Here is a 25,634-nt window from a genome sequence, read left to right on the forward strand (position 1 = left end):
GGGCTGGGCCTGCTCCGAGAGTTTGGGGGATGCTGGATTCTTCCGGAACCGCCCGCGACCAGTGGCCACTCCCTCAGCTCCAGGAACTGCCTGAGTGCAGTTACAAACAGAATGCTTGAACCGGTGACAGTCACGTGAGGTGGGTGCTGCCGTGGTCGCCTGGAGACAGGACGCGCTCTAGCCCACGATCACAGCTTCTGGGTATACATAACAACAAGGGTCCTGCTAGTGTGATAGATTATTTTAAAAGAGCAGCCGTAGAGAGAAAGGCGGAAAGAAAGTTTTGGTCTTGTTTATTCTCGGCGAGGGAGCATTTTGTTACCTAGGTATGCAGATGGCAAAAATGCCTACAAAGGAAGAAGGGTTGCGGCCCCTTATTGGGGGGCAGAAATAGGCGGAGATGACTTCGGTAGTCCCAAAGGAAGCTGGGAAGTGTAGTCCTCCAGCAGGAACTTATCCGTGGTTTTTGTCACTTTTGCTAGTGTGAGCTCAGGTAATGTTATTTAAAACACCCCCCCCCCCAAGTGGCTTAAATTCTCAGGCGGGGTGGGAGGCTATAGCGTCGCCTTCTTCCCCCAGTGTAGGAAAGTGAAGGGAGAGGAAGCTGGCAAGCTTGTGCCTAGTGGAACTGTGGAATGCCCATGGATGTGTTGAGCAGAACACTGCTTGTGCGGTGCAACAGTAGAATTAGGAAGCCCGGTCCCATCTGGGCATGCTCCTGGGAAGGACCGGCCAAAAAGAGAAAGTCCTAATCTAATCAGACAGCACATGGTATGTGCTGAGGCATCTCCTAGTCCAGATCTAGTGAACAGATGCCAAAAGATTACTCATGTGGAGGTTGCCAGTTTTACAAATTATATGGCTTCTCTGGGGGACTCAGAGGCTTTGGACTGTGGACAGTTTAAGTTTCCCACCTGACACCCCTTCATTGACTTGCCTGCTTGGAGGCCATTCTACTTCCTTCCTATATGTACGCATCCCAAACCTTTCCCACGTGTCTTACCTCTTATTACATCTCTTTCCCGTGCCGTGGTTTACTCCTCTCTCCCCAGGCACCTGTACTCCGTCTGAGAAACACCGCCAAGTCTTCCCTCCTCTACTCTTCCAGCATTCTAGTATTCTCAGCCCTCCAGTGGACCTGCCAAAGGTTTTGCACCGGCAGGTTCTAGAACCATTAGGATTGAATTTTCAGAAAGACAAACGGCAAACTAGAAAAAAGTACTGAACACAAACTTTTTCTTGCTTCGAGTCTTGAAGCAATGCTGCATTCTCAGCTTCGTTGGTGATACAGAGCGGGGAGGTGTGTGGGTTCTGTACAGTGTCCTTTGATATATGTCCTTTGGTATCCGAGGAGGTCCTGGAATAAGTCCCCTCTAAAACTGGCAGATGGCTGTGCCGGCCTCTGCCATGAATCTCACTGCAGGGCTCAGACTCCTTTGTCATTACTGAAGCTGTCCTGTAAATTCTCTCCCCTTGCTTTCCCTGGAATTCCTTTTTTAAGGTTTTCCTGTGCTCCTCCCATTGTGTTTCAGGTATCACTGGGCCTGTTCCACCTCTGTCCTCTCCATACTGGCAGCCGTATCCAGGCAGCCACCCTCCACTCCTAGAGCTGCTCACTTCTGTAAAAATATGCCTGAAGATCTGTTCAAAAATAACCTCAAACTTAGTTGATCTGCACTGACCTTTGTGAGTAAATAGAATTTTTAGGGTCTCTTTGTCCCTTCTCCTCTGCTTCCCAACTTTATTCCTACCTTCAGGCCTGCTTTATTACTTTCCCAGGCCTGCTGTGATGGATTTGTTGTTGTTGTTTTGTTTTGTTTTTTATTGTTTTTGTTGTTTTGTTTTGTTTTTTGTTTTTGTTTGTTGTTGTTGTTTTGGTTTGGTTTTTTTGTTTGTTTGTTTGTTTTTTGGTGTGCTGAGGATTGAATCCGGGGCTTTGTACCTGGCTCTTCTATGTCAAATTGACTCAAGCCAGAGTCATCTGAGAGGGAGCCTCAATTGAGAATATTGCCTCCATAAAATCCAGCGGTAAGACATTTTCTTAATTAGTGATCAATGCAGAAGGGCCCAGCCCATTCTGGGTGGTGGTCTTCTGGCCTGGTATCCCCTGGTTCTATAAGAAAGCAGGCTGAGCAAGCCATGAGAAGCAAGCCAGTAAGCAGCACCCCTCCATGGCCTCTGCATCAGCTCCTGCCTCCAGGTTGCTGCCCTGCTTGTGTTCAGTGAGGGTTTGGAAAGTATAAGTCAAATAAACGCTTTCCTCCTCCAGTTGCCTTTGGGTCATGGTGTTTCCTCACAGCAGTAGAAACCCTAACAAAGACACTAGAAGAGAGGTTCGCTGCTATTATCTCCAGGTCACCATTTCTACATTTCCTGAGAACTCGTGAACTGGCCAGTTACTCTTGTACTTGTTTTTGGTCCTGGAGATTATTGGACCCAGGGCATTGCACGTGTCAGGCAAGCAGTCTCTCACTGAGTTCCCAACCACTCCTCCTCCCACTACTTTGTTGTTGCTGTTGTTTGGGTTTTGTTTTGTTTTTTTTGTTGATGTTGTTGTTTTTTTGTTGTTTTTTTTTTTCTTTTTTTTTTTGGAACTGGGGACCGAACCCAGGGCCTTGTGCTTGCTAGGCAAGTGCTCTACCACTGAGCTAAATCCCCAACCCCTTTTTTTTTGTTTTTTTGAGACAGAGTTTCTCCGTGTAACTCTGGCTGTCCTAGAACTTGCTTATAGACCAGGCTGGCCTCAAACTCACAAAGATCGTCCTGCCTCTGCTTCCGAGTGCTAGGATTAAAGATGTGTGCCACCATCCCAACCTTTATGTTTAATACTTAGTCCTGGTTAGCCTATGACTGAGCTCCTGCCTCTGCCTCCCAAGTGCTGCACAAACAGTCATGCTGTGATTTCAAGTGTAGAAAATGGAGCAAAACACTCTAAGGTAGGAGGCTTCCCAGGAGGTGCCTCAGACTAAAGATACATGGAGCCTCTCACTGGAACAGCTTGCATTCTGTCTACTAATGATTGTAACCTTGGATCATTGTGTCAGGAGCTCTAGTCTTTAACAGCTGCAGTTACCGGTGTGTGTCATTCCTGGTGCCCATATGTGTGTCTTGAGTATCATGTGTATCATAGTGCTTCATGCATTTTCATTAAACAACTGAATGGATCCAAGAGCACCTATATAGGACTAGGAATTAGAAACAGGACAGGGTTTGTGCCCCATGGATGGAGGTTTTGGGGGTGTACTCCAGGCTGCAGATCTAACAGGCAAGTTTCTCCCTTTGTGACTACTGTTGATGCCTACTTTTAATGCCTTGTGCTATCTCTTCATTGACAGCTTCTGGAGTTTCTTCAGTTATAAAATACGAATTTCCTCACTCTGACCTCTGAGAATAGTTCTGGGCCGCGGATGATCTTTTGCACACACAACTTTGTCCAGTTCCTTTACAAACATCACCTCTCATGGGCCTTCATTCATTTGGTCATATGGTGCCTGGCTGAGTTTGGTGCGGAAAGCACAAAGCCACTGACTCTTAAGCCTCCGAGCCGTCTCCCAGGAGAGTCTCAGAGCTCTCTCAGTTGGCTTGTCTGTCTCCTCTTAGAGACTGTTCTGCTCTCCCCAGCTGTCTGCAGTGTTGGACCCCTCTGTCAGGGTGCAGGCTTTTGAGCCTAATCTTCCTGCAGTTTTACCTTCTGCTATGAAGTGATGCAGCTTGCCTAAGCTTCTGCATGCTCACAGTAGGTTCCTCTTCCGAGTCTCTTCTCTCCCAGGAAAACACGTCCTGGCTCACTGGGCTCTCCTCAGTCTCTTCTTGTGCTTTCATTCTGGGTCTCCTGATTTCTTGCCCCAGTGTTTAAAAAGGTGATTGAAGAGGAGTGAGTGAAGTTGAGGACTCTCTTAGTTGGGCTTTTTATTGCTGTCATGAGAAACCATGACCACGACAACTCTTATAAAGGAAAGCATTTAGTTGGGGTTGACTTATATCGTTCAGAGGTTCAGTCTATTATCATCATGGCAGGAAGCATGGCAGGAAGCTTGGCAGGAAGCATGGCAGGAAGCATGGCAGGAAGCATGGCAGGAAGCATGGCAGGAAGCTTGGCAGGAAGCTTGGCAGGAAGCTTGGCAGGAAGCATGGCAGCACACAGGCGGACATGGTGTTGGAGAGGTAGCTTAAGAGTTCTCTATCCAGAACCTCAGGCATCAGAAAGAGAGGGTGACTCTATGCCTGACTTGAACATTTGAAACCTCAGAGCCCTCCCCCAGTGACATATTTTCCCCCAAAAGGCCATACCTCCTAATGCTGCCACTCCTTATGAGCCTATGGGGGCCATTTTCACCCAAGCCATCACATCCCACTCCTCGGCCCTCCTAAGCTTGTAGCCATATCAGAACACAAAACTGCATTCAGTCCAGCTTCCTTGTCCATCGGCTGTCACAGCCTCCACACTGTTTAAAAGTCCAAGGTTCAGTGTTTCCTGGAAGACCATGGCAATTCCTTAACTGTAACACTCTGCAAAATGAAAATGAAAGAACAGATAGTGTTTCGGTCTGGGAATCGCTGCACAGACCACTCAGACACCGATCTCAGTGAAATAGGGATGGATGGCTTATTGAACGTTGCACCCAAGACTGATCAACTGGGGCTGCAGACCAGGCTCGGGAGCTGTGTGCGACCTTCGGTTAAGATCCTACAGGACTTTTTTTTAAGCCTAAAATTCACAAACATCTGTGCCAAGTTATTCTACTAATCAGGATTTAGGGATGGGGATTTCCTTAGGAACGTGTCTTTGTTGTACACTTATCCTGCTCCCATTGGTTGGGGTATTCAACTGTGGGGTATTGAACTTGCCTAATACTCATGTCTTAACTTGCCAAACATGATGCCAGTTAACCACGCACATGTCTCTTTCTGCCAAGGAGGATGCCAGTTCCCAGAGAGGTCTTGGGAACTTAAGCTTTACTTGACCACTACTAAAATTGAAGTCTTATTCCAAATAGCTTCTTATATTGGTGCAGCATTTCTCTTATGTTGGGATCCATCCCAGGGGCAGCTTATAAAAGCAAAAACCATAGAAGCTCACACATAGGTGCAGGAACTGCTGGCTGGCCTTTGGTTTAGGTCCAAACTTATTTTTTTTTTTCGGAGCTGGGGACCGAACCCAGGGCCTTGCGCTTCCTAGGTAAGCGCTCTACCACTGAGCTAAATCCCCAGCCCAGGTCCAAACTTATTGTGGCTAACTATACAAAGCAGTTCTAACTGACTTCTATTGTGATTGGTTCCCAAGAACCCCAAGGCACAGAACATCCTAGTAACAGCACTAACAACATGAGAAAGTTTCCTTGGTAAAAGCACAAAAGGGCAGGCTACACAGATAACAGTTACCTAGGCTTTAACATTTTACCTAGGCCTTAACAGATAACATTCATCCAGCACACAATAGCACAAGATTTAATTTACCACTCCAAAAGAGTGGAAACTGGATCAAAACAAGACCAAAAACCAGCTGGGCAATTTCCAGACTCTGCATCTTCAAGATTTCATCTGACAAGAAAACACTCTTCAGCTCTCCCAACTCCTTTCAGCTTTGTTGACTACAGCACACTTGTTTCTCTTGGGCTGGTTCCACTCCCTGTTAGCATTTCTTTGCAGGGATCCCACAGCTCTGGCATCGCCAATATTTTGGGGTCTGCAAAGCAACCCAGGCTTCACCTTCACAGCTTCACACAATGGCCTTTCTAGGTCTCCATGCAGGGACAGCTCTCACACATGCCTGGCTTCAGCAGCTTTCCTTAGTCATGGAGGGAGAGTCTATGACCCCTTTCTTCTCTCCTTGACTCTAAAGCCAGAAGAATATGGCCAGAGCTGCCAAGTTCTGCTGCTTGCTGGGGCTGGAGCATGGCCCCCTCTGTTTAATTAAACCTTCAAGAGCTTTCTGGTTCTGATGTTTTCCTTCACTGCCTAGGAACTCACTCTGTTGGCCAGATTAATTTCAAACTTAGAGATCTGCCAGCCTCTGCCTTCTGAGAGCTGGAATTAAAGGTGTGCCACCATGTCTGGCCTTAGGTTTTCTTTAATTCTTTTTCACAAATCGGCAGCCTGGCTAGGTGGGGTCTTACTCTGAGGTCATCACTCCCTTCATTGTGCTTAGCACCAGACGTTAATCTGGCTACACTTCCTGGTGTCCCCTTTTCCTCAGACTACATTTGTATTTCTTTCTGGCTTAGCTTTGCCTCTTTTCATTATAGATTAGTGGCCATCAGCATGGCCACTAATAACCAAACAACACAGTCTATACTAGGTTTTCTGCAAATCTTCTGTGCCAAAGCTCCTAATCCATAACTTCTATTTAGCCTCAGGCAGATTTTCTAGACAAAGATAGAAAGTGACCACATTTTCCACCAAAATATGACAAGAATGATCTCTAGGCCACATACTAATATTCTTCTTCTCTGAAACCTCTTGACCTGGATCCCCACAGTTTAAATCACCCGCAGCACCAATGTCTTCCATGCTCCTCCTAGGATGGCCCAGTAAGCCCCACTTAAACTGTCCAATCTCTTTTCTAGTCCAAAGTCCCAAAGTGTTTCATCTTCCCCCAGGCAAAAGCATGGCCAGGTCAATCACAACAATATCCTAGTGCTTGGTACCAACTTCTGTTTTAGGGTTTATTGCCCTGATGAGACACAATGCCCATGGCAACTCTTATAAAGAAAAGCCTTGGGGTTGGGGATTTGGCTCAGTGGTAGAGTGCTTGCCTAGCAAGCGCAAGGCCCTGGGTTCGATCCCCAGCTCTGAAAAAAAAAAGAATAGAAAAAAAAAAAAGAAAAGCCTTTCACTGTGTCTGGCTTAGAGTTCAGAGGTTTAGTCCATTATCACCATGGCAGGAAGTATGGTGGCATACAGAGAGACATAGTGCTGGAGAAGGAGCTGAGAGTTCTCCATCCTGATCTGCAGGCAGAAAGTGTGACACTGGGCCTCCTTAAGCATTTGAAATCTCAAAGTCCACCCTCAGTGACATAATTCCTCTAATAAGGCCACACCTTCTAATAGTGCAAATCCCTATGAGCCTATGGAGCCATTTTTCTTCCATCTACCATAAGGACCATACATAAGGTGTTAGGCTTGAACATCTAGGAGGCCCTGTACCAAGATAGAGTTGATGCAGAAAGAGCTTCAGAGGCTAAAGAACGAGTTGTGAACATAGGTCTCATGGCGGGTGATAAGCAGAGCAGCCTGGAGACTGTCCAGCAACAGGGCCTATAGAGGCAGCCTAAGGGATATCACTTAAGGGACACTTAGAGGGAGAGTATGCCAGGTAAGGGACTGAGGAGTTAGCAAAATGGAAGGAAATACAAGAAAATATGATAGTCTGTGATAGAAGGCAAAGGGCTTTTCAAAGGGTGAAAGCAGGCAGGCACTCCTGGGTAGGTATTCAGAAAACCCCATTAAGTCAGTGCCAAGGTGGCACTTCAGGCCTGGACAAAAGCCATAGAGGAGTAGGATTCACAGGCCTGGGAGGCGAAGGAATAAGCAGCCCTCTGGGAAAGTGTGACACAGAAATGAACATGAGAAAGGGCACTTTGGGTCCTGCTGCTGGAGAGCATACCTATCCTATCATTTTTCTTCACAACTGGCTTCCAGAGAAGGAACTGGAGAGGGAATGAGCAAAGTCTCTACCCTAGGACTCCGTAGGCTAATTACTAACTTAACAGGTAAAGAGCCATGTGGCACATTGTCCCTGGACTCTTGGTACCAAGAGCAGCCCATGTGATCTGGAGCTCGGCAGCCCCAGAAACACTGCTCACTCCTGAGGTTAGTCCCTGTCAGGGACAGTATCTTCATATCCTCAGTTTGGGTGTCTCTAGTTGGTTTTGTGAATGACCACAGGGCCTTTCCTTACTTTGTTCACAAAATGAAAGGATCAAGTGCCTCTGACCTCAGACACTAAAAAAGACAAAACCAAACAGCTACAATAGTACCACACTTGGTTTGCCAAAGATAATGAACACAGAGCCAGTATGTGGGGGACCATGAGACCTAGCCAGAAGAGTGGAATCAACTTACCAAGGAGGTGATGGCCTTATAAGGGCGATGTCCTCAGGTTGCTTCTTACTATCTTTGATGGGTATTAAAATTATGTCCAGTTTTTCTTCCCAGACCCATACTCCCAGAAATAAGACTCAGACTCAGTATATATATACACATATATATATGTATATATATATGTATATATATTTTTATTTATTTATTTATAAATACCTTGGCCATATAGCTAGGCTGTTCTCTGACTAGATATAACTTAAAATGTCCCATCTATTCTAGCCTACATTCTTCCACGTGGCTGGTTACCTGTGCTCAGGTACCATGCATCCATCTTGTCACATTTCTCTGGCGAGTCTCCTGCCTGGCTCTTTCCAAGAATCCTTCTTCTCTCTTGGTTGTCCCACTCTATTAACTGCCTAAGCCATAGGCTATACATTTTTTAGTTGACAGCTGATGCAACCATACAAAATATAAAATATTCTCTCTTCAGTTCCCCTTTTTAGTCCAATAAGAGGCTTCTTTTCTTTCAAATATAATTTGAATAATTATAACAAGTATGAAACAATTATGGAAACTATAAGGTATGGTATACATTTACAATGTCAAGCCCATAGAATTTGGCAATTAAGGAAAAATTTTTTTATTATCTATCCTATTTAAAAAAATTTATAACCTAAATCAATTTCTATCTTAATTTGCATTGCCATCCTAAAAGCATCTTCTTAGACCTAGAGCATTGTCTTAAATAGGATAAACGACTAAGCTTAGTTGTGAGACTGTAAGAATCTAGTCTTCAATTCCATCAGAGGCTTGAGAAGGAATAAACATTACCTGAGTTCATAGAAAGCACAGGGATGCAGCTTCCAAAGATCAAGAAATAATAGAGACAGTTGATTTCCCAGACAGTCGCCATATTCTCTATAAAGTTGGAGCATTCATCTTTAGCCTTCTTGCCTAGGATATCTGACAGACCTTATATGAAGCAGGAATTATTAAGGACTCGCTTACCTTGTTTTGGCAGAGCTTAGCAATCATCTTACATGAGTTCACTTGTCCTTTTTGGACACATTTGTCTGTAGTTGAAGCATGGCTTTTTCCTTGCCTGTTGGCTAGCTTGCCACAACTGAAGCAACTGCATATGGAGGTCATTGATGCTCTTCATCTGCTTTGAAGAGGAATGGGGGTACTGTCGGGAGCAGACCTGTCTCATAGTCAAAATACCTTTTAATAATGAAATAATTTTAAATGTCATTTCCTGTGGATTTCTGAGTCTTTGATGGCCATTTATCTATTATAGCATATCTGAATTGTTTATTCTTAGCTAATTACTCTCTGAATAACCTTGAAAACATTTTACTGTAATTAGCTGTAGGCATGAATTTTTTTGCAACCTACTTTTAATAACGGTTCAACCTTGCCTCTAGCCCACTACCCAGCAGAGGTAGTAGAAGTGAAAAGTTATTAGGATATGGAGGAAGTGGACCTGTTCGGCAATAGTTTCTTGGGGACGAGCTTGATCTTGTTTCATAGCAGTTCAGTCCTATAGCAACATCAAATATGATTCAGGAGCTGCAGACTAGTCCTCTAGGCAGGCAGACACCACATGTGAACCAACAGCTACAGTCTGGTCCTTTCAGGAGGCAGACACCAGGTATGAACCAGCAGCTGTAGTTCAATCTGAAGAAACCTCCAGGCTTGCCAACCGGCCTGAGGTGAGGCAGTGTAAGCAGCAGGCTGCTGCAGGAACCTCACAAGCAGTTCCTAGGAGTTTCTCTCAATGGCAGCGTTACCATAAGTTGAGCTCAACGCTATGTAAGGAAGGTCACCAATACATGCATATCATTAACGAAGAATGTCAAGGCAGAGCAAACCAAACCAAAGCTCAGTGCTCGTCTCCCACTGTCTGTGGGGTCATAGTTACACTCCTTCACCAAACATCCTTTCCTGTGTCTCCTCCAGTAAAACATCCTTTCACCTGTGACTGCTTCAGGAAAACATTCTTTCCCCTGTCTCCTCTAGTAAAACATGCTTTTACCTGTGTCTGCTTCAGGAAAAATGCTCTTTCAAGTGTCTGCATTAGCAAGACATCCTTTAACCTGTGTGCCCAGCAAAACATCATTTGACATAACTACCTTTCCAAAGAACTGGAAGTTTCCACTTCAGTTAGCTAAACTACTATCTAATATGAATATCTGACTATTTTAACAATCTCTAATAGTATATAACTTGTACTTTTAAATGAGTTGCATAGGCACAATGTCTAATTAAGAGTTGAAACATAATATACAGTATGTTGTAACAAAATTAATCTTAAAATTTCTATCAAAATATAAAGATGTATACCAATGAAAAACCTTAAACCTGTATCAATATACAAAATTCTGAACCAGTATAACAAAATATAACCTCAGTTCTGCATCAAAATATAAAGATCTCTACCAATGTGAGATTATGGTTATAAAATTTTTTTGTTTAAGAGTAGATTCAATAATCTATGCTTATTTGTCTAATTTCTTATATTTCTATATGCCCCCTCTTTTTTCTCAGCCCCCTTTTACCTAAGAAAGAAAGAAGGATACAGAAAAAGAAAAGGCAAAAGGGAAGACAGAAATCCCGGAAACTAGGCTGCCTATTTTTCATTCCTGTCCAAGACCATAATTACTCATAACCAGCCCCTAAAATGACAACATATCTATTACTCATAAAGTAACTAAAACCATCTACCCCAACTTAAGGGACTAGATGGTGGTCTTTTTATAATTGTTTCCTGCAGAATTGGGTAAAGAATTCCTGCTTAGGGGCTCAAAAGGAAATTGGGAAAATGGTTAAGTTAAAAGAAAGACAGCTGGCCTTATTTGTTGTCCATTCTCTATGTAGTGAGAAAGTTCAGGGCTTGACTGAAGTTCTGACTGGAACAGTCTGTAAGGCTGGATGAACTGAGGTCATCTGGGGTTAGCAGTCCTTTTGAAGCTGTTCCAGAAGCAAGTTTCTGGGAACAGCATCAGTCTGAGGAAGGATTTCAGATGCAGTTCTCGGCATCTCAGCATTCCTGAGGGTGAATTTCATTAGGGCTGCATTCTTGTTTCTTTCTTTTCTTTTTCTCTTTTTGAACATAAAGCTTTTAAAGGGAATATGTACTTCTGTATTAGTATATTGTATGGAATGTGCAATGTGCGTAGATTAGAGATAATTATTTTGTTCTTTGTTTGAGCAGGCGAAAGACAACTGTCTTTCTTTATGAGCTAGTTTGATCATATAGCCAAACTGCAACATAAATCTTCATTCATGCCATATGAATGAAAGGGTGGCACGATGGATTTTGAGCACTCTGTTGCCAACAAGATCTGTTGGCTATGCAGAGCTGAAGTTCTGGCTGGAGACATATGTATGTCCCACTTAGTTTCAGAAGAGTTTAGCAATATACATTACTAGTGCATTCGGTTCTTTTGATTTTCTCTTGTCTGTAGCTGAGATCTTCAGGGGGTCTTCCTCTATCAAATCTGATCCTCATTATTCTGGAAGGTGTCCAAAGCCTTTTCTTTTTTCCTGTTAAAACAAGCCTAGAGCCTCTCTCCCAATGTATCATGTTCTTTGTCTAGCAGTCTGAAGTCAAAAGTATAGATTGATCCAATCTAGCAGTCCCTTTTCTACCTAGGTCTACTTTATTTTGACTCTGTCACAGGGGCTTGTAATGCCATCACAATCATAGAACTTATAACCACCTTCATTTTGACAATAAAAGCAATTTAAAACAATTAAAACATTTTAAAAATTATTATTATTTATTGAGACAGGGTTTCTCTGTGTAGCCCAGTCTGATTTGGATTTGCTCTGTAAATCTGCTGGCCTCAAATTCCTAAGAAATCTGTCTTTGTCTCCTAAATATTGGGATCAAAGGCCTGAGTTTATTTATTTAGTATCTATGTACCCTTGAAAACATCTATACTATACCAACTTTTACCTTTTTTTCCCCTCTTTGGAGATTATTATCTATGTAGATAAATAGGCTTATATTTTCCTTTTTATATATAAATTTAAGATTATTATGTATTTATTTTTTAAATTATTAAGAATATTTTTACTTATTATTGTAAATATATAGTAAAAACCTACATGGTACCTTTAATGAAAAAGTGTGTCATTTTGAATTTTAGACTGTCATTTTTAAGTGGCTGAATCTATCAGCAGAGGTCCTGCCCTGACTTTATTGTGTAGACCAGGTTGGTCTAGAATTTACATGGTCTGCCTGTCTTTGTCTCCTGTGTCTTCTGTTACTTAGCTCAGATGCTGTGTTGCGCCTGGCCATGCCTCTGTTCCTTTGTTTATAGGGAGAGGCGTTTTAGCCATCTGCCCTATTCTGGCCACAGGGCCACAGCAGCCAACCTCAGGCTGCATTCCTGCATGCCATGAGCATTGAGCATGAGTTCCCATAGAACAGGACTGGGCCAACCTGCTGGGAGAACCTGAGGTGTCTTATCCTTCAGCCACAACAGAAGTCTCAACAGATTTCCATCTTCTGCTGTAGTATCAGCCGCACTCAGCCTGTGTGTAAACAGGAGCCTGGTTTCTCCCCTTGGCCGCCCTGCCCTTGAGAGAAGTCCCAACTTTTATGTTTTGTTTTTAAATTTAGTACAGGTTTCTTTTAAAAGCCTCCTTTTGCACTATATCTGCAAAAGCAGGTTCTGGCTCCTTGGCTAAGAAATCTCTCTCTCAGCATTTCTTTTGTGTTGTTTTGGGAAACCTTTTTTTTTTTTTTTTTTTTTTTTTTTTTTTTTTTTTTTTTGTCCAGCTAGCTCAGTTGATAGGCCATGAAGACTCTCATGGGGTCAGGCCCTACGTTGGGCACCATATTGTTGAAGTTATGTCCGGTTCTTTCTCCCAGCCTCATGCTCCTAGAAATAAGACTCAGACTCAATATATATTTACAAATACCTTGGCCATATATCTAGGCTCTTCTCTGACTAGATATAACTTAAAATATCCCATTTCTCTAGCCTACATTCTGCCACATGGCTGGTCCTGTACCCAGATACCATGTGTCCATATTGTCATAGCTCCCTGGAGAATCTCCCAGCATCCTTTCTCCCAGATGTCCCACCTCTATTTCCTGCCTAATCCACAGGCCAGAGGCTTTGTAATTGACAAGTGATGCATCCATACAGTACACTGACTTATGCTGTTTGGTTCTTTTCCATATGGCCTCAGTCCTTGCTGTCCCCAGAATTACACAGGGTGACTAAGAACCATTCTTTTTCATCTTGCCTTGCTGCCTATCTTGGGGTCCATCTTCTCCTCACCCCAAGTTCCTGAGCATATTGGAAATGAGGGGAGAAAAGTAAGTCTCCCTAGAGAAGACATCCCAGGATCAATGGGACTGGAGGACCCTGCTGTAAGTACCAGCTCCCCTGTGACCAGACCCAAGAACTCAGGTGCCACCTCAGCTTGTCCCAGACCAGACCCAAGAACTCAGGTGCCACCCCAGCTTGTCCCAGGCTCGACTTCAGCAGCAGAGCTGCCAAGACTCACATTAGACTTGGCTGGGCTGCTAGGGAGGACCTGCCAAAGACAGGTTAAATCAAGTTTCTGGGCATGCAGATGGTCTTGTGGATACAAGGGGGAAATCAGGACCTCTGACTCTGACAAAAGCATGAAAAAGACTTGTGCTTACAAAGAAGCAGTCCTTGCTCCCTGCCAAGTGGTACATTTATCCTTTCAGCTGATCAGGACTGAGTTTTCCTGGGGAAGCAGGGATGATGTACCCTTGACCCAACCGCCTACACTGGGAAAAGAAAAACGTGTTCTTTGCAGAGATCTGGTCTTCATTGCTTTCCAGGGGAAGTGCTAGGCCACTTGGGCAGAGTAAGGCAAAAAGAGGCTCCAGAACCTGTGGTTCCTAATTGGTTCTTATATCCTGAGACATAGGTGTTCAGGCAAAAGATAAGAGGGTGGAGAGAAGGCAGCAAAGAAGACAAGCCTCCACTGCTCAGTGTTAGCCAGGCCCCCTCTAACCTAACCTACTTCAGCTGGCCCAAGTGATCAGTCCTGACAGGGTGGAGGTAAACCATCCAGGGAGGATGTGAAGGCAGGACAAGTAGACATCCTCATGATCCAGGTCAGGGCTGCTGTTGGTGGGAAGAGACACTCTTTTAAAGGACAGCATTTAACTGGGGCTGGCCTACAGGTTCAGAGGTTCAGTTCACTGTCATGATGGTGGGAAGCATGATGCTGGAGAAGTAAACAAGAGTCCTACATCTGGATGAGCAGTCAACTGGAAGAGAAAGTGACACAGGCCCTGGCTTGAGCATTTGAAACCTCAAAGCTTATCTCCAGTGACATATTTCCTCCAACAAGTCCATACCTTCTAATGGTGCCAGTCCTTTGAATCTATGGAGGCCATTTTCATTTAAACCATCATAGTCCATCTGATACCTTAAGAAATACATGAAAGCGCTTTTGTGCCTTGGACCTGGGCCAAGCCTTTAGGAGTCCCTGACTTAAAGCAACTTGTGAGCGCTGTATAGGTAGAAACTTAGAGCTTGGAATTTACCCCACATTCCCCAGGTCTTCTGTGCAGCATGGTCCCAAAGCCCATTCCAGACATTACAGTAGTTTTGCTTGTTTTCAGTGACTTTACACCAGCTGCATCTCTGTGTTCTATATTGGACTATTTGTCAACCAGTGTAAACCTCCAGAGCGGTACCATATCCTAGGATTGGACAGTCACTTAGTCAGTAAGCATGCGCTGGAATGGAAAAGGAAGCCATCTGTGGGCAGGCAGCCCAGGTGAGGAAGTCAGAGGGACAGAGCAGGTGTAGCAGACGGTCCTGTCTACCTGTGCTGCTGGTCCTGTTGTCCCAGATATTGCCCAGATGTCCTGCCCCTGGAGGGGACAGGAGATGCTGACACAGTTGGTACTGGATAGACCTGAGCAACATACTCCTGGTTTCACCCCTACTTACTTCCCTCGCAGCAATCAGGACAGCTAGGGTGGCATATAGAACCCTAGCCTCATGAGCTCTTGGGCATGCAGGATTACAGGGCTGCTGTGTAGTCTGGCCTTGCACTTTGTCTCCTCTAAGCTCTTCAGGAAGTTCATGGCCCAGTGGACTGGAGTGTTGCAGGACAACAAACTGACAGAGGAATGGTTATTATGGAGACAAGAATACCTGCCTTAGTTGCACTGTTGAGAGGATGTACAAGATCCACTCCCAGCCCCGTCAAAGCATTTGTGGGGAGCTCTTTGAAGACACTGCCAGTTAGCAGGAATCACTGATGGATGGTGCTATAAGCTTGGTATTCTTGGAGGAGGGATATTTAGTAACATTGATCATGTAAACTTCGTTTTGGGAGTCACCCATAACTCACTCCTACAAGCTCTGAGCAGCATTGGCACTGGCAGTGTCCTAATGGTGTTTTGCGGGTATAACTGCCTGCCCAGCCCAGACTCCCTAGTCTGGGCCCCCAGCCAAAGTCTGCAATTTGGAATGAGGCCTGCTTCATGTGAACCTGTATCCTCTATGGGCAGCATGGGCATTGACTCTGCCCAGGGGCAGCCTTCTCTCACTGATGTCACATACTTAGGCTTGCTGTCCCACAGCCACTTGCAGACATGCTTGTCCTCTCCCACATTCCAGAGCTATGTTCGCCACTCCTTTTTGCTCCAAAATGGCTTCCTGAATTTCTCCACCTCCCCCAGCTTGCCCTTTGGTACCATGATGCCATGCCTTCAGTACCACGGTGCCGTCCAGCACACAGTGACCATTGTGTCCTTCTGATCTCTGAGAAACGATGTTGATGTTGAAGCAGAAGAGTTGGTTGGGGAGCTGGGAGACTTGGGTAGGAACCCCTAGAGTTGGAGCAACAGTGTGTAACTAGTTCACCCAGCTTCTCTGTTAACTTCCACCCTGTCCTCCCTTCCTGAACTACAGTTTCCTCAGGACCCAGGACTAAAAGCCAATCTATCCTCCGGGCCTTATAGCTCAGCAAGAGCTGCAAGGTGGTCTGCACCCTCCGGATACCATTCTGAATGGTGATAACGTTGGGAAAATGGAAATAACATCTTTGAGTGAATGAAAGAAGTTACAGCCCATTCTTATTTGGGTCTGCATGCCAGAAAGGTAGTAATTACCTGTTGTCTACTTTAGAACAAATTTAAGCCAGGAGCAGTAGTGTAAACCTGTAATCCTAGTTCTCAGGGGTGGGCAGGGTGGAGGAGGTCAGGAGGAGGGAGAATTCAAAGCCAGCTTGAATTTCCCATCTTAAAAAACAAAAACAAAAAACCCAACAAACCAACCAATCAATAAAAAATTAACTTTTCAAAAAAGCACCCTTTAGGGTTAATAAAGATGTATCATAATAGTTACTGGAGAAGTTAAGTAATGATATTTTTTGTCCACAGTCCAGATCTGAGAGGTGGACCAAACGGGCAATATGGGGCCTAAGCCTTATGTAACGTGGTGTGACCAGTGGAGTCAGCCAGAGCCACTGCCCCTAGGCTGGGACTGTGCCCTGCCCTGTTGCTTAGATGGTCTCGGGTCTCGCCTGGCCATTGGCTGTTCACTCTGGGGATCAAGGATGGTGGGTCGTGCATTGTGGGGGTCTCTGTAAACACCATGGCAGCAGAGGGTCTCTCCATGTGAAATGAGAAACTGGTTCAGCACGACTCAGGAGCCAATGTTGGTCCAAACTTCCAGAGTTTGGCACTGGGCAGTGTATTTTAGGCATATTTAAGTTCAGTACAAATTGGAAAACAGTTTCCTGGTGTAGTACAATCCCATGTGCACAATAAAGCTGAGGGGAAGCCCTTTCAATAACAGACCACATATGCCATCTTAAGGGTCCAGGAGGACTGGTATAGTCTCTCTCATGCAGAGTGCGCAGAGGCAGCCATCCACATTTATTCCCAGCCTCTGACACTCTCTCTCTCTCTCTCTTTCTCTCTCTCTCTCTCTCTCTCTCTCTCTCTCTCTCTCTCTCTCTCTCTCTCTCTCTCTCAGACAACCCTGTGTGTGTTTAACATTCCTGGTTTCTGTGAGCACAGGACTTTGTGCCATCTGCATGGCATCCTGCAACTCCCTGCTGCACAGGATACATACATGCCCAGGGGAGGCTGACCTGACTGTCTCTTTCTCTTTAGGGCCCAGGCAGAATCGAGGGAGAGCAGCCAGCTGATCCTCAGAGGCACCAGCATCCCTGAGGCTAACTGCACTGCCAGGGCCTGGCCTTCTGAACCATCTTCAGTATCATGGAGCCTCCTGGAGAGAAGCCAGGAGAAGCTGAGGCACTGATTATCACACCCCAGCTGCTGAAGTCCCACTCTGGAGAGTTTGCCCTGGATTCCATCCTGTTGCTGAAACTTCGCGGTTTAGGGGTGGTGGATCTGGGTTGTTTGGGGGAATGCCTTAACCTTGAGTGGCTTGACCTATCAGGCAACGCACTTACCCACTTGGGCCCACTGGCGTCCCTGCACCAGCTGGCTGTGCTTAACGTCTCCAATAATCGACTGACAGGGCTGGAGCCACTAGCAGCCTGTGAGAACCTGCAGAGCCTCAATGCTGCTGGGAACCTGCTGACCAATCCCGGCCAGCTTCAGTGTCTGGCTGGGCTGCAGGGCCTGGAGCACCTGAGGCTCCGGGACCCTTTGGCCCGGCTTAGCAACCCACTTTGTGTAAATCCCTCCTACTGGGCTGCGGTCCGAGAGCTGCTGCCTGGCCTCAAAGTCATAGACGGGGAACGTGTGAGTGGGCGGGGCAGTGAGTTGTACCAGTTATGCCGAGACCTGGACAGTTCCTTGCGCTCCAGCACCAGCCTAGGCCCCAGAGCCATTGAGGTCCAGCCGTGGGTAGAGCCCGGCTACTGGGAGTCCTGGCCCATCCGGAGCAGCTCCATTCTGGAGGAGGCCTGCCGGCAGTTCCAGGACACACTGCAGGAATGCCTTGACCTGGATCGTCAGGCCAGTGATAGCTTGGCCCAGGCCCAGCAGGCTCTCAGGCCTGCGAAAACCACCTCTTCCTTTGTCTTCTGAATGCAACTCAACAGCCAAGGTAGTCTGGCCATGGTAGTCTGATGGATCGTAGACATTCCTCCCCTGCCCATGCCCTTGCCTCTCCGTTTATTTTTTTCTGGTCACTGACCCTGCAAACTAGGTCGTTCATTCATCCCTTTCTTGAGAGCTTCCTAACTCCTACATCTCCCAATGACATTTCCTGCCCCGTCCGCAGGGGCATGCTTTCCAGGTAGCCTCTAGAAGGTAGAGGAAATCCCCTCATTATCAACTACACTACATATACAAATACACTATGCAGCCAGGCTCCAGACGTGCTGAGCCTGGCTCCCTCAGATGCCCAACCTAAGGCTTTGTGGGTAAGGTTCATTGCCACCTGCTAACTCCTATTAAATAGTTCTGTGCTCATATGTATCTTTTCTTGTCTCTTCTCAGCCAACACGGGCTTCTGTACCTCTGCTTTGGTCCTGTGGGAGGCTCCTACACTTACTCCACCTGCTTCTCTCTCATGCTAGGTAGGAAGTGTGAAGATGCTCACACGTTTGCGTATACACACACACACACACACACACACACACACACACACACACACACACAGAGTCTTTGAGCTTCCCTCATATGTACAGGTTGAGCTGAGGGAAGAACAACAACACAAGTTTGGAAAGGAACAGTTTTATTAGCCTGGAGTTGAAAGTCTTTGGGAGGCCATATGGTGGGTACCGCCACGGCTGTACAGGAAGTAAGATGAAACCCTACAGAAGAAGGGAAAACCAGATTGGGTGTGTAGGAGGTTATTTTTGTTCTGATCTTGGCTTTTATTTTTCCATTTCACATGTCCCCTTTCTTCCTCCTTTAGCCCAATTTCCCCATGACCCCTAATGGCCCTCCCCATTAACCACGTACCTGTCCAGGGCTTATTTGGATTGTAGAGCCCTGGAGAAGGCAAACTGCCCAGGGAAGAAGTAGATGCGGGAGTCCTCGCCGGCCTGTGCTATCTTACTGCACTGGGACTCCTGAGGCTCCTGCTAGAAGCAGCCAGTGCTCGTTGCAGCAATGCCTAGGAAGGGAGGCACCTCCACAACCCCAGGGGAATGTCCCAGCCATCCCCTACCCAGGTCTTCTTTCCAGGTTTCCTGTACTTCTCCTACAGACTTGGATTTGATCTGTCCCTCCAGGCCTCTCCCTAACCTCTTTCCCTTCTTACCTGAGGCCCTTGCTTCAGTATTGGGCAGTGGACCATCCGGCCTAGAACTTTACCCTTGGGGTCCAGTTTGATGCAGGCCAGGCATTTCCGCTTCCTCTGGGGAGGAGAACATGAGTGTCAGGGTGGAGACTGGCCTTCTGGCCTGTTCTAAAGTGGAGGGATGTGGTGATTTGAATAAGAATGTCCCCCATAGGGCGAGATATTTGAATACTTGGTCTCCAATTGGTGGTGCTGTTTGGGGAGTTTTAGAAGGTTTGACCTTGATGGAGGAAGTACTTCGCTGGGGCGGGCTTTAAGATTTAAAACCTTGGACCACTCCCAATTCACTCTGCTTCTTGTTTACATGCAAGGCTGTGAGTGCTCAGCTTCCTGCTCTGGTGGCATCCACGTCTCCCTACCTCCCACCCTGATGGACTTTTATTCCTCTGGAAACTTAGGCCAAAATAAACCTTTCCTATTATTAGTTGATCTTGATGATGGTATTTTATCAGGACAACAATAACAGAAGCAGATGGACATGCAACTTACCCTGAGAGGAGATTTTGGAAGTTCTTCCCTTTGGACACAGTCTCAAGTAGCCCAGACTGATCTAGAATTTGTAGTTTGCCTGCTTTAACTTCTCCAATGCTGGCATTCAAGTGTGTGCTACCCTTGGTTTGCCTGCAGACTATAGTGCTTTATCCTGTGCAGGGGCCATTCCTGTGTGAACATGCGTATGTGTACTGCTCGCAGGTAGTACACTGCACGGGTGTATTCACAGGGGCCTGTGTTAATGTGCAAACATGTTTAAAGGCAAGAATTCCCCAGATGGTGTCTGTCTGTCTCTGATTCTCTCTGGCGTGCGTGTGTCCATGCGTGCGTGTGTGTGTGTGTGTGTGTGTGTGTGTGTGCGTGTGTGTGTGTGTGCGTGCGTGCGTGTGTGTGTGTGTGTGTGTGTGTGTGTGTATGTGTGCACTCATGCCTGTGTACATGCCAGACAAGGACATCGGTGTCTTACTTCACCACCCTGCTTTATTCCACTGGAGAAAAATCTCTCACTGAACCTGCAGTTAGACTGGCAGCCGACAAGCTAGGTATAGCCATGCCCAGCTGTTTTCACGTGGGTGCTGTAATGCAAACTCAGGTCCTCATGCTTGCACAGTGAGGGCCTTGCCACCTTGGCCTCATATTTACATTTTCCCTTTAAGATTTAATTTGAACAAAAGGTCCTTGAAACCAAGAGCCCTGCTAAATCACCCGTATAATCCAGTCCCTTCCCTTAACCCCAGGAGGGAACAAGGACCTTCAGTGAACCCACAAAGCTATTAGAGAGAGAGCAAGAGCCTTAACTCAAAAGTGCTGCACCTCCAGCCCGAGGTCATCCATAGCCTCAGTGTCACCCCCAGGGTGGCCGATGACTGTGAAATCCTTTGGTGAACTGGCCAGGATACAGGATAAACTCCATAGAGAGGCTTCTTCAGGAGGACCCACTCTGATGGAGAAATTTCCCCCTTCCCTCCACCCTCCCTTCTTTGCAGACAGCCCCCAGTGATGAGCACAGCACTTTTCTGGACTCCAACTCCTACCCTGGCAGCCTGTCCCATCAACAAGAGCCCCTTCACTCACCCCATTTGGTTTGATTGTACACTCCGGCTTTTTCCAGTCCTTCTTCAGGCAGCTGGTCTGCTGGAGCTTAAATTCCAGCCTCACAAAGGTGCCAGCTGAGAAGAACTACAGACAGACAGGAAGGCCGGCAGGTAATTTGTGGATGTGACTCCCCTCCTCCAACCCCTTAACTTAGAACCCGCACAGCCTAGGAGGGTGGCTGGCTGGAGACCTTCCCCAGTAAAGCTTTCTGGGAACTCCCTGGTCTCCGGGGCTGCAGCTCCCCATTCTCTACCCAGTCACACCACTAACCAGGTCATCAGCACTGTCCACACCGATCTCCTGGAAGGCCCACTGCACAGGCGGGTGTCTGTGAAACTCCTCCAGAGCCACCTGCAGGCCTCTGCGCTGTGTCTCGCTGAGCTCAAGCTCTGTCCCGTGTATGTCCGCTGTGCCCAGCCATAGGGCCAGGGAGATCAGCAGGCACTTCATGGCTTTGCTTTAGTCCTATGGTCCTGCAAAGATGATGTGTGGTCTTCAGCCGTCTGAGCTGTGGTAGTGGTAGCCTGACCTACTCCTGGGGACAGAAGTGCCCCTTCCTGAATCTGTTGGCATCCAACTAGCCTTTCCCATTCTGCAAGGCCTTGTTCCCTGGGGCCAGCAGAGTTTTAGGATTCCCTGCCAACAGCCCCGGGAAGTACTCCTGCTGGCCACCACAACCTCTTTTCTGAGCCATTTTCTTCTCCTTTTGGGTCTTTCCTCCATGTCCCAAGTCCCTAGCCTCTTTCTGGTACCTTGAAAAATATCAGGTTCGTTGCTTTAGAGAGGCCCTTTTCTGTGTGGTTCCTCGAACAGTTCCCTGACAACTGTTCCCTCTCACCCTCTCATCTCCCTTTTCTCCTCTCTCTTGGTCCCCAAAGCCCCGCCTTTCCCCACTGACCCTTCTCCCAGAGTCCGGAGTTTTGGAGTTTCCAGTTTCCCAAAGTTCCCTGACCTTCCTCTTGATTGAGCCAAAGGAGGAGGAGGGGGAGGGCGAGGGCGAGGGCCTGGAGCACCAAATGAGACAGGCTGCAGGCTGAATATTTTTCAGAAGACGTAAATGTGGGAGGACAAGCAGATCAGGGCGGGTGGGAACTGCAAGATGCTTAACCCTCCCCACACCAGGCTGCAGCTACCATCAAGGCAACCGTCCCCAGCAGTGGGTGTTTTCTCCATTCCACTCCCAACCCAGTCCTGGTTTTCTCCTATGGGATAGAGCTTCTCTCTCCTTTGCCTCTTCCCCACCCTCTCAGTCTTTGAATTCTGTCATCTCTCAACACAAGCCTATGAACACTTTAGGGAGCTGTTTTTGATAGAGCCCTGCTTGAACAGGTGATGTGCTAGAAAGTCACAGATGGGGAAACAGAGACTCCTTCAGTATCTAGGTATCAGGTCTGTTGCTTCTGCTTGCCCCGTGTGTCCAGTGAGAGAGCTCCTGTGTCACTGGCCGCTGGCTTCATCTGCCTTCCAGACATCTCACATGTCTTCCCTGATGTTTGTTCACACCCACGTAGGCCTAGCTTTGACTGGCATCAGTCTCTCCTGCGGAGGCTCCAAGCAGACCCCACCCCCTTCTGCGGTCCTGCTTCCAGCTTCGCTCCTTGGACCCGCTGCCGCCAGCTCTCAGCTCTCCATGAACAGACCTGCTAGGCTAGATGTGCTTCCCTGGCCATAATCCATCCACCTAGTACCTTCCACCCACTAGCCTACCTGACCCCTGACCCTGGCCCATTTCTCCAGCTCAATCTCCAAGGACTTGAGCAAGTGCAGAATCTGTCTTACGTCACTGCTTCCTGTCCCAGGATCTGAAACCGTCCAGATCGCTGCTGGCCAGGTGGACCTTTTCCCCGAGGGTTGAAGGACTACGTGCTCTCTGAAGAACTTCCTTTTTGAAATTTATTTTTTTAATTCTGAGAATTTATTGCCACTAAAGATAGTTTAAATTCTGGCAATTAATTAAATGAATGGGCTGAAAAAAATAAGGCCATCTTACGTCAGGATAGAAAAATAACATGGAACCTGATGATTTTTAGATGTTGGAAGGGTGTTTTGAAGGTTCTGTAATCCCTTTATTTTATTTTTTTCATTAATTAATTCGCTTTACTTTCCAGTTGCAGCTCCCTCCCAGTCCTACCTTCATAAGTCCTTTCCTCCGTTACCCCCTCTCCTTCTCTGCAGAGACCGGACTGAGGAACTTTCTTTTATAGCCTCAGTTGCCCAAGGCTGCCTTTCTTATACCTTTCCCGGGTGAGGGAAATCCCTAGCTAAGACCCTCTCAGTAAATTCCTTCTAGAAATGCACTCTAGCGCCTGGACTTGTTGGCTCCACATGCTGCTTTTCCTGGCCATTCCTGAGGCCAGCATCCTAAGTGAGATGAGTTCTGGTCTTCCATGAGTGTTGGAGTCTTAGGCTGGGACAGAATGGGGAGACAGAGAAAAGTGCCCAAATGCTGGCTCGACTTCTAGGTACCTTGAGCACATGGGGGAAACCTGGACTGCATATCATTAACAGTCCCTGTCACTCCTTAGGATCATAGTATCAGGGACCTTGGGGCCAAAGTGTGGTGTCTGGCAGGCCCAGTAAGCTAGGCTCTGCTGTAAGTCCCTCAAAATAAGAGGGAAAATGGAAAAAGATTTATTCAAATGTGGCCACATTGGGAAGGTGAGGAAGAGCTACAGTGACCCCAGAGTCTGTCTTTCAGGTATTGGCATAAAGATTAGACTAAATTTTAAAAATGTATTTTGTTATTTCTGTGTATGAATGTTTTGCTTGCATGTATGTCTCTGTATTACGCGTGCATGCTGCCTATTGTCCACAGAGGCCACATGAGAGCATCAGACCATCGATCTAGAGTTAAAGAAGCTTGGGAGCCACCATGTGGGTACCGGGAATCAAACCTGGGTCCTCTGGATGACTATCCAGTATGCTTATCAGCTGAGCATCCTTCAGCCTCTGAGGTTCAGACTGCAAAGAGTGTGAATATTTGTGGCCTTCTTGCAGCCCCACCTACAGTGTACTCATCACCGAGCCTTCATTGCCTCCCTAGTCCCCTTGTAAGGTGGTCTGACAAGTCGCCAGGGCTGTATGAGATCTTTCTGAGACACGAGTCTGTCCTGTAGGCTCCAGGCTTTTCATTGTTTCAACATGAGTTTCCCCAGGGAAAATTTAATCCTTTCTCATTCTTTTCTTTTCTCTCTTCCTCCCCGTCTTCTTCCTCCTCTCCCTCCCTCTTCTCCTTTTTTTTTAACCTTCCTCCATCCCTCCTGCCCTCCTCTTTTCATCCTTCTTTGTTTAGAACATGGTCTCATTGTGCGGTCCTAGCCCACTACATATCTATTATGTAGACCAGGCTGGCCTCGAACTTACAGACATCTGCCTGCCTCTGCCTTCCTAGTGCTGGTGTTCAAGACGTGTGCCAGTGTAGCAATGGTATGATAACACAAGCATATCTCTTTAAAATATTGTCTTTCTGCAGGGGTTGGGAGTTGGTCCTGGGGTGGTAGAGTGCTTGAGTATACACAAGCCACCAGCGTTTGTTCCACAGCCCTGCAGTCTTCTCTTCTCCCAAGACTGTTGTTACAGCCCTGGACTCTAACAAAGGAAGGCCCCACACAGCTTCCCAGCGTGCCCCACTATTTTTTGTCTGTAAGTTGGGATTATGACCCCTTTGCCTAGGTTGTTGAGGATACAGCGGGAGACTAAGGGAAAATGACTGGCTGATAATGTTGAACATAAAGTTCTCTCCATGAATACCTTGCCAGCATTCTTCATATGGACCCAAGGCGTCTTTACCACGCACTCTGAGGGGACCAGCATGACCTCCAACCATGCATTCTGAGGGAACTAACATGATCTTCATCTCCAAGAACCCATTCCTGGCATCTCAGTCCACAGCTATTGGCGAGCAGCCATATGAGATGGAGATCCAGTTTTGTTTCTGTTGCTCTGATCAAATATTTTGAGAAAAGCAACTTCGAGGGGAAAAGGGTTTATTCTGTTCTAGGTCCCGGTTATAGTTTATCACTATGGGGCAGGTAAGCAGCTGGAGCAGCTAGTCACGTCCGCAGTCAGGTGCAGAGGGAATGAATGTGTGCATGGCCACTACTCAGGAGCTCCCTCTTCTCATTCCTACATAATTCAGGGTCCAAATTCAGGTGAGGCCCACTTTCAGGCTGTGTCTTCTCCCATCAGTTCAGTATCAAGACAATCACCAGACACGGCTAAAAGTCAACCTGATAGATAAAGTCTCCCACGAGATTCTTCCCAGGTGACTGTAGATTCTGTCACATTGACAATAAAACTGTCATGGATGGTAACTGTATTTCCCCAGAGCGTCAGGTTCCAGGGTCAATATGCACACACAGAACAAGTGCTTCCCAGCCCGGGGCTCTGTGCTGGGGGATGCTCTGGGGACTGGCGACCAGAAATTCTTCCAGTGTGGGACTTGAACTGAGAAAAACGGCAGATACATCATGTGTGCGGAAGGGTGTGCGAAAGGGTGTGCGAAGGAGGGACAGCAATCCTAGGTGAAGAGAGGGAGGCTGGGAACTGATGAGGGAGGGAGCAGCTGCACTGCCTGAAGGTAATGGCCGCACACAATTCCCTTAAGTGTTCCTCGTGCTTACCTGCCTGTGGTCTCTGTTCTCTAGCTAGAAGTAATTTGACCTTGATGCAAATATAAATTCTCTGATTAAAAAAAAAACAACTCAATTCATTATAATAAACATACATTTAAAACACAACAGCTTAGGTACCAGGGAG

The 25,634-nt window shown here is 46.7% G+C and overlaps 2 protein-coding genes and 1 long non-coding RNA gene across 9 annotated transcripts in view; 2 read left to right on the forward strand and 1 right to left on the reverse strand.

The window, feature by feature from the left end:
* Positions 1–20,063, forward strand: Lrrc61 (leucine rich repeat containing 61). 4 transcript variants are annotated; one of them, NM_001109231.2, is given in 3 exon segments: positions 6–139; positions 1,533–1,686; positions 17,180–20,063. In NM_001109231.2, a coding segment is annotated over 1 exon segment (780 nt). In that variant the 5' UTR covers positions 6–139; positions 1,533–1,686; positions 17,180–17,287; the 3' UTR covers positions 18,068–20,063.
* Positions 18,703–21,837, reverse strand: Rarres2 (retinoic acid receptor responder 2). 4 transcript variants are annotated; one of them, XM_087656575.1, is made up of 6 exons: positions 21,775–21,837; positions 21,147–21,349; positions 20,856–20,960; positions 19,251–19,346; positions 18,950–19,068; positions 18,703–18,798 (listed from the first exon to the last, which is right to left on the reverse strand). In XM_087656575.1, the coding sequence occupies exons 2-5, from the start codon at positions 21,324–21,326 to the stop codon at positions 18,961–18,963; spliced, it is 489 nt and encodes a 162-aa protein (XP_087512701.1). In that variant the 5' UTR covers positions 21,327–21,349; positions 21,775–21,837; the 3' UTR covers positions 18,703–18,798; positions 18,950–18,960.
* Positions 20,768–25,634, forward strand: part of LOC147994834 (uncharacterized) — a 13,359-nt gene continuing 8,492 nt past the window's right edge. Inside the window, exon 1 of the long non-coding RNA XR_015686542.1 lies at positions 20,768–20,986. This is a non-coding gene — a long non-coding RNA (uncharacterized LOC147994834). The remainder of the gene's footprint in view (positions 20,987–25,634) is intronic.

The sequence above is a fragment of the Rattus norvegicus genome, chromosome 4, assembly GCF_021556685.1.
Source record: "Rattus norvegicus strain SHRSP/BbbUtx chromosome 4, alternate assembly SHRSP_T2T, whole genome shotgun sequence".
NCBI classification, from domain to species: domain Eukaryota; kingdom Metazoa; phylum Chordata; class Mammalia; order Rodentia; family Muridae; genus Rattus; species Rattus norvegicus.

Bases quoted from the DNA above. Each gene is read 5' to 3' on its own strand.
- Rarres2 (XM_087656573.1), bottom strand. From the start codon at position 21,326: ATGAAGTGCCTGCTGATCTCCCTGGCCCTATGGCTGGGCACAGCGGAC. The intron at 20,961-21,146 runs GTTAGTGGTGTG...GTCTGTCTGTAG, and splicing joins TGGACAGTGCTGATGACCTG to TTCTTCTCAGCTGGCACCTT. The intron at 19,072-19,250 runs GTAAGAAGGGAA...GGCTGCTTCTAG, and splicing joins TACTGAAGCAAGGGCCTCAG to CAGGAGCCTCAGGAGTCCCA.
- Lrrc61 (XM_087658694.1), top strand. From the start codon at position 17,288: ATGGAGCCTCCTGGAGAGAAGCCAGGAGAAGCTGAGGCACTGATTATC.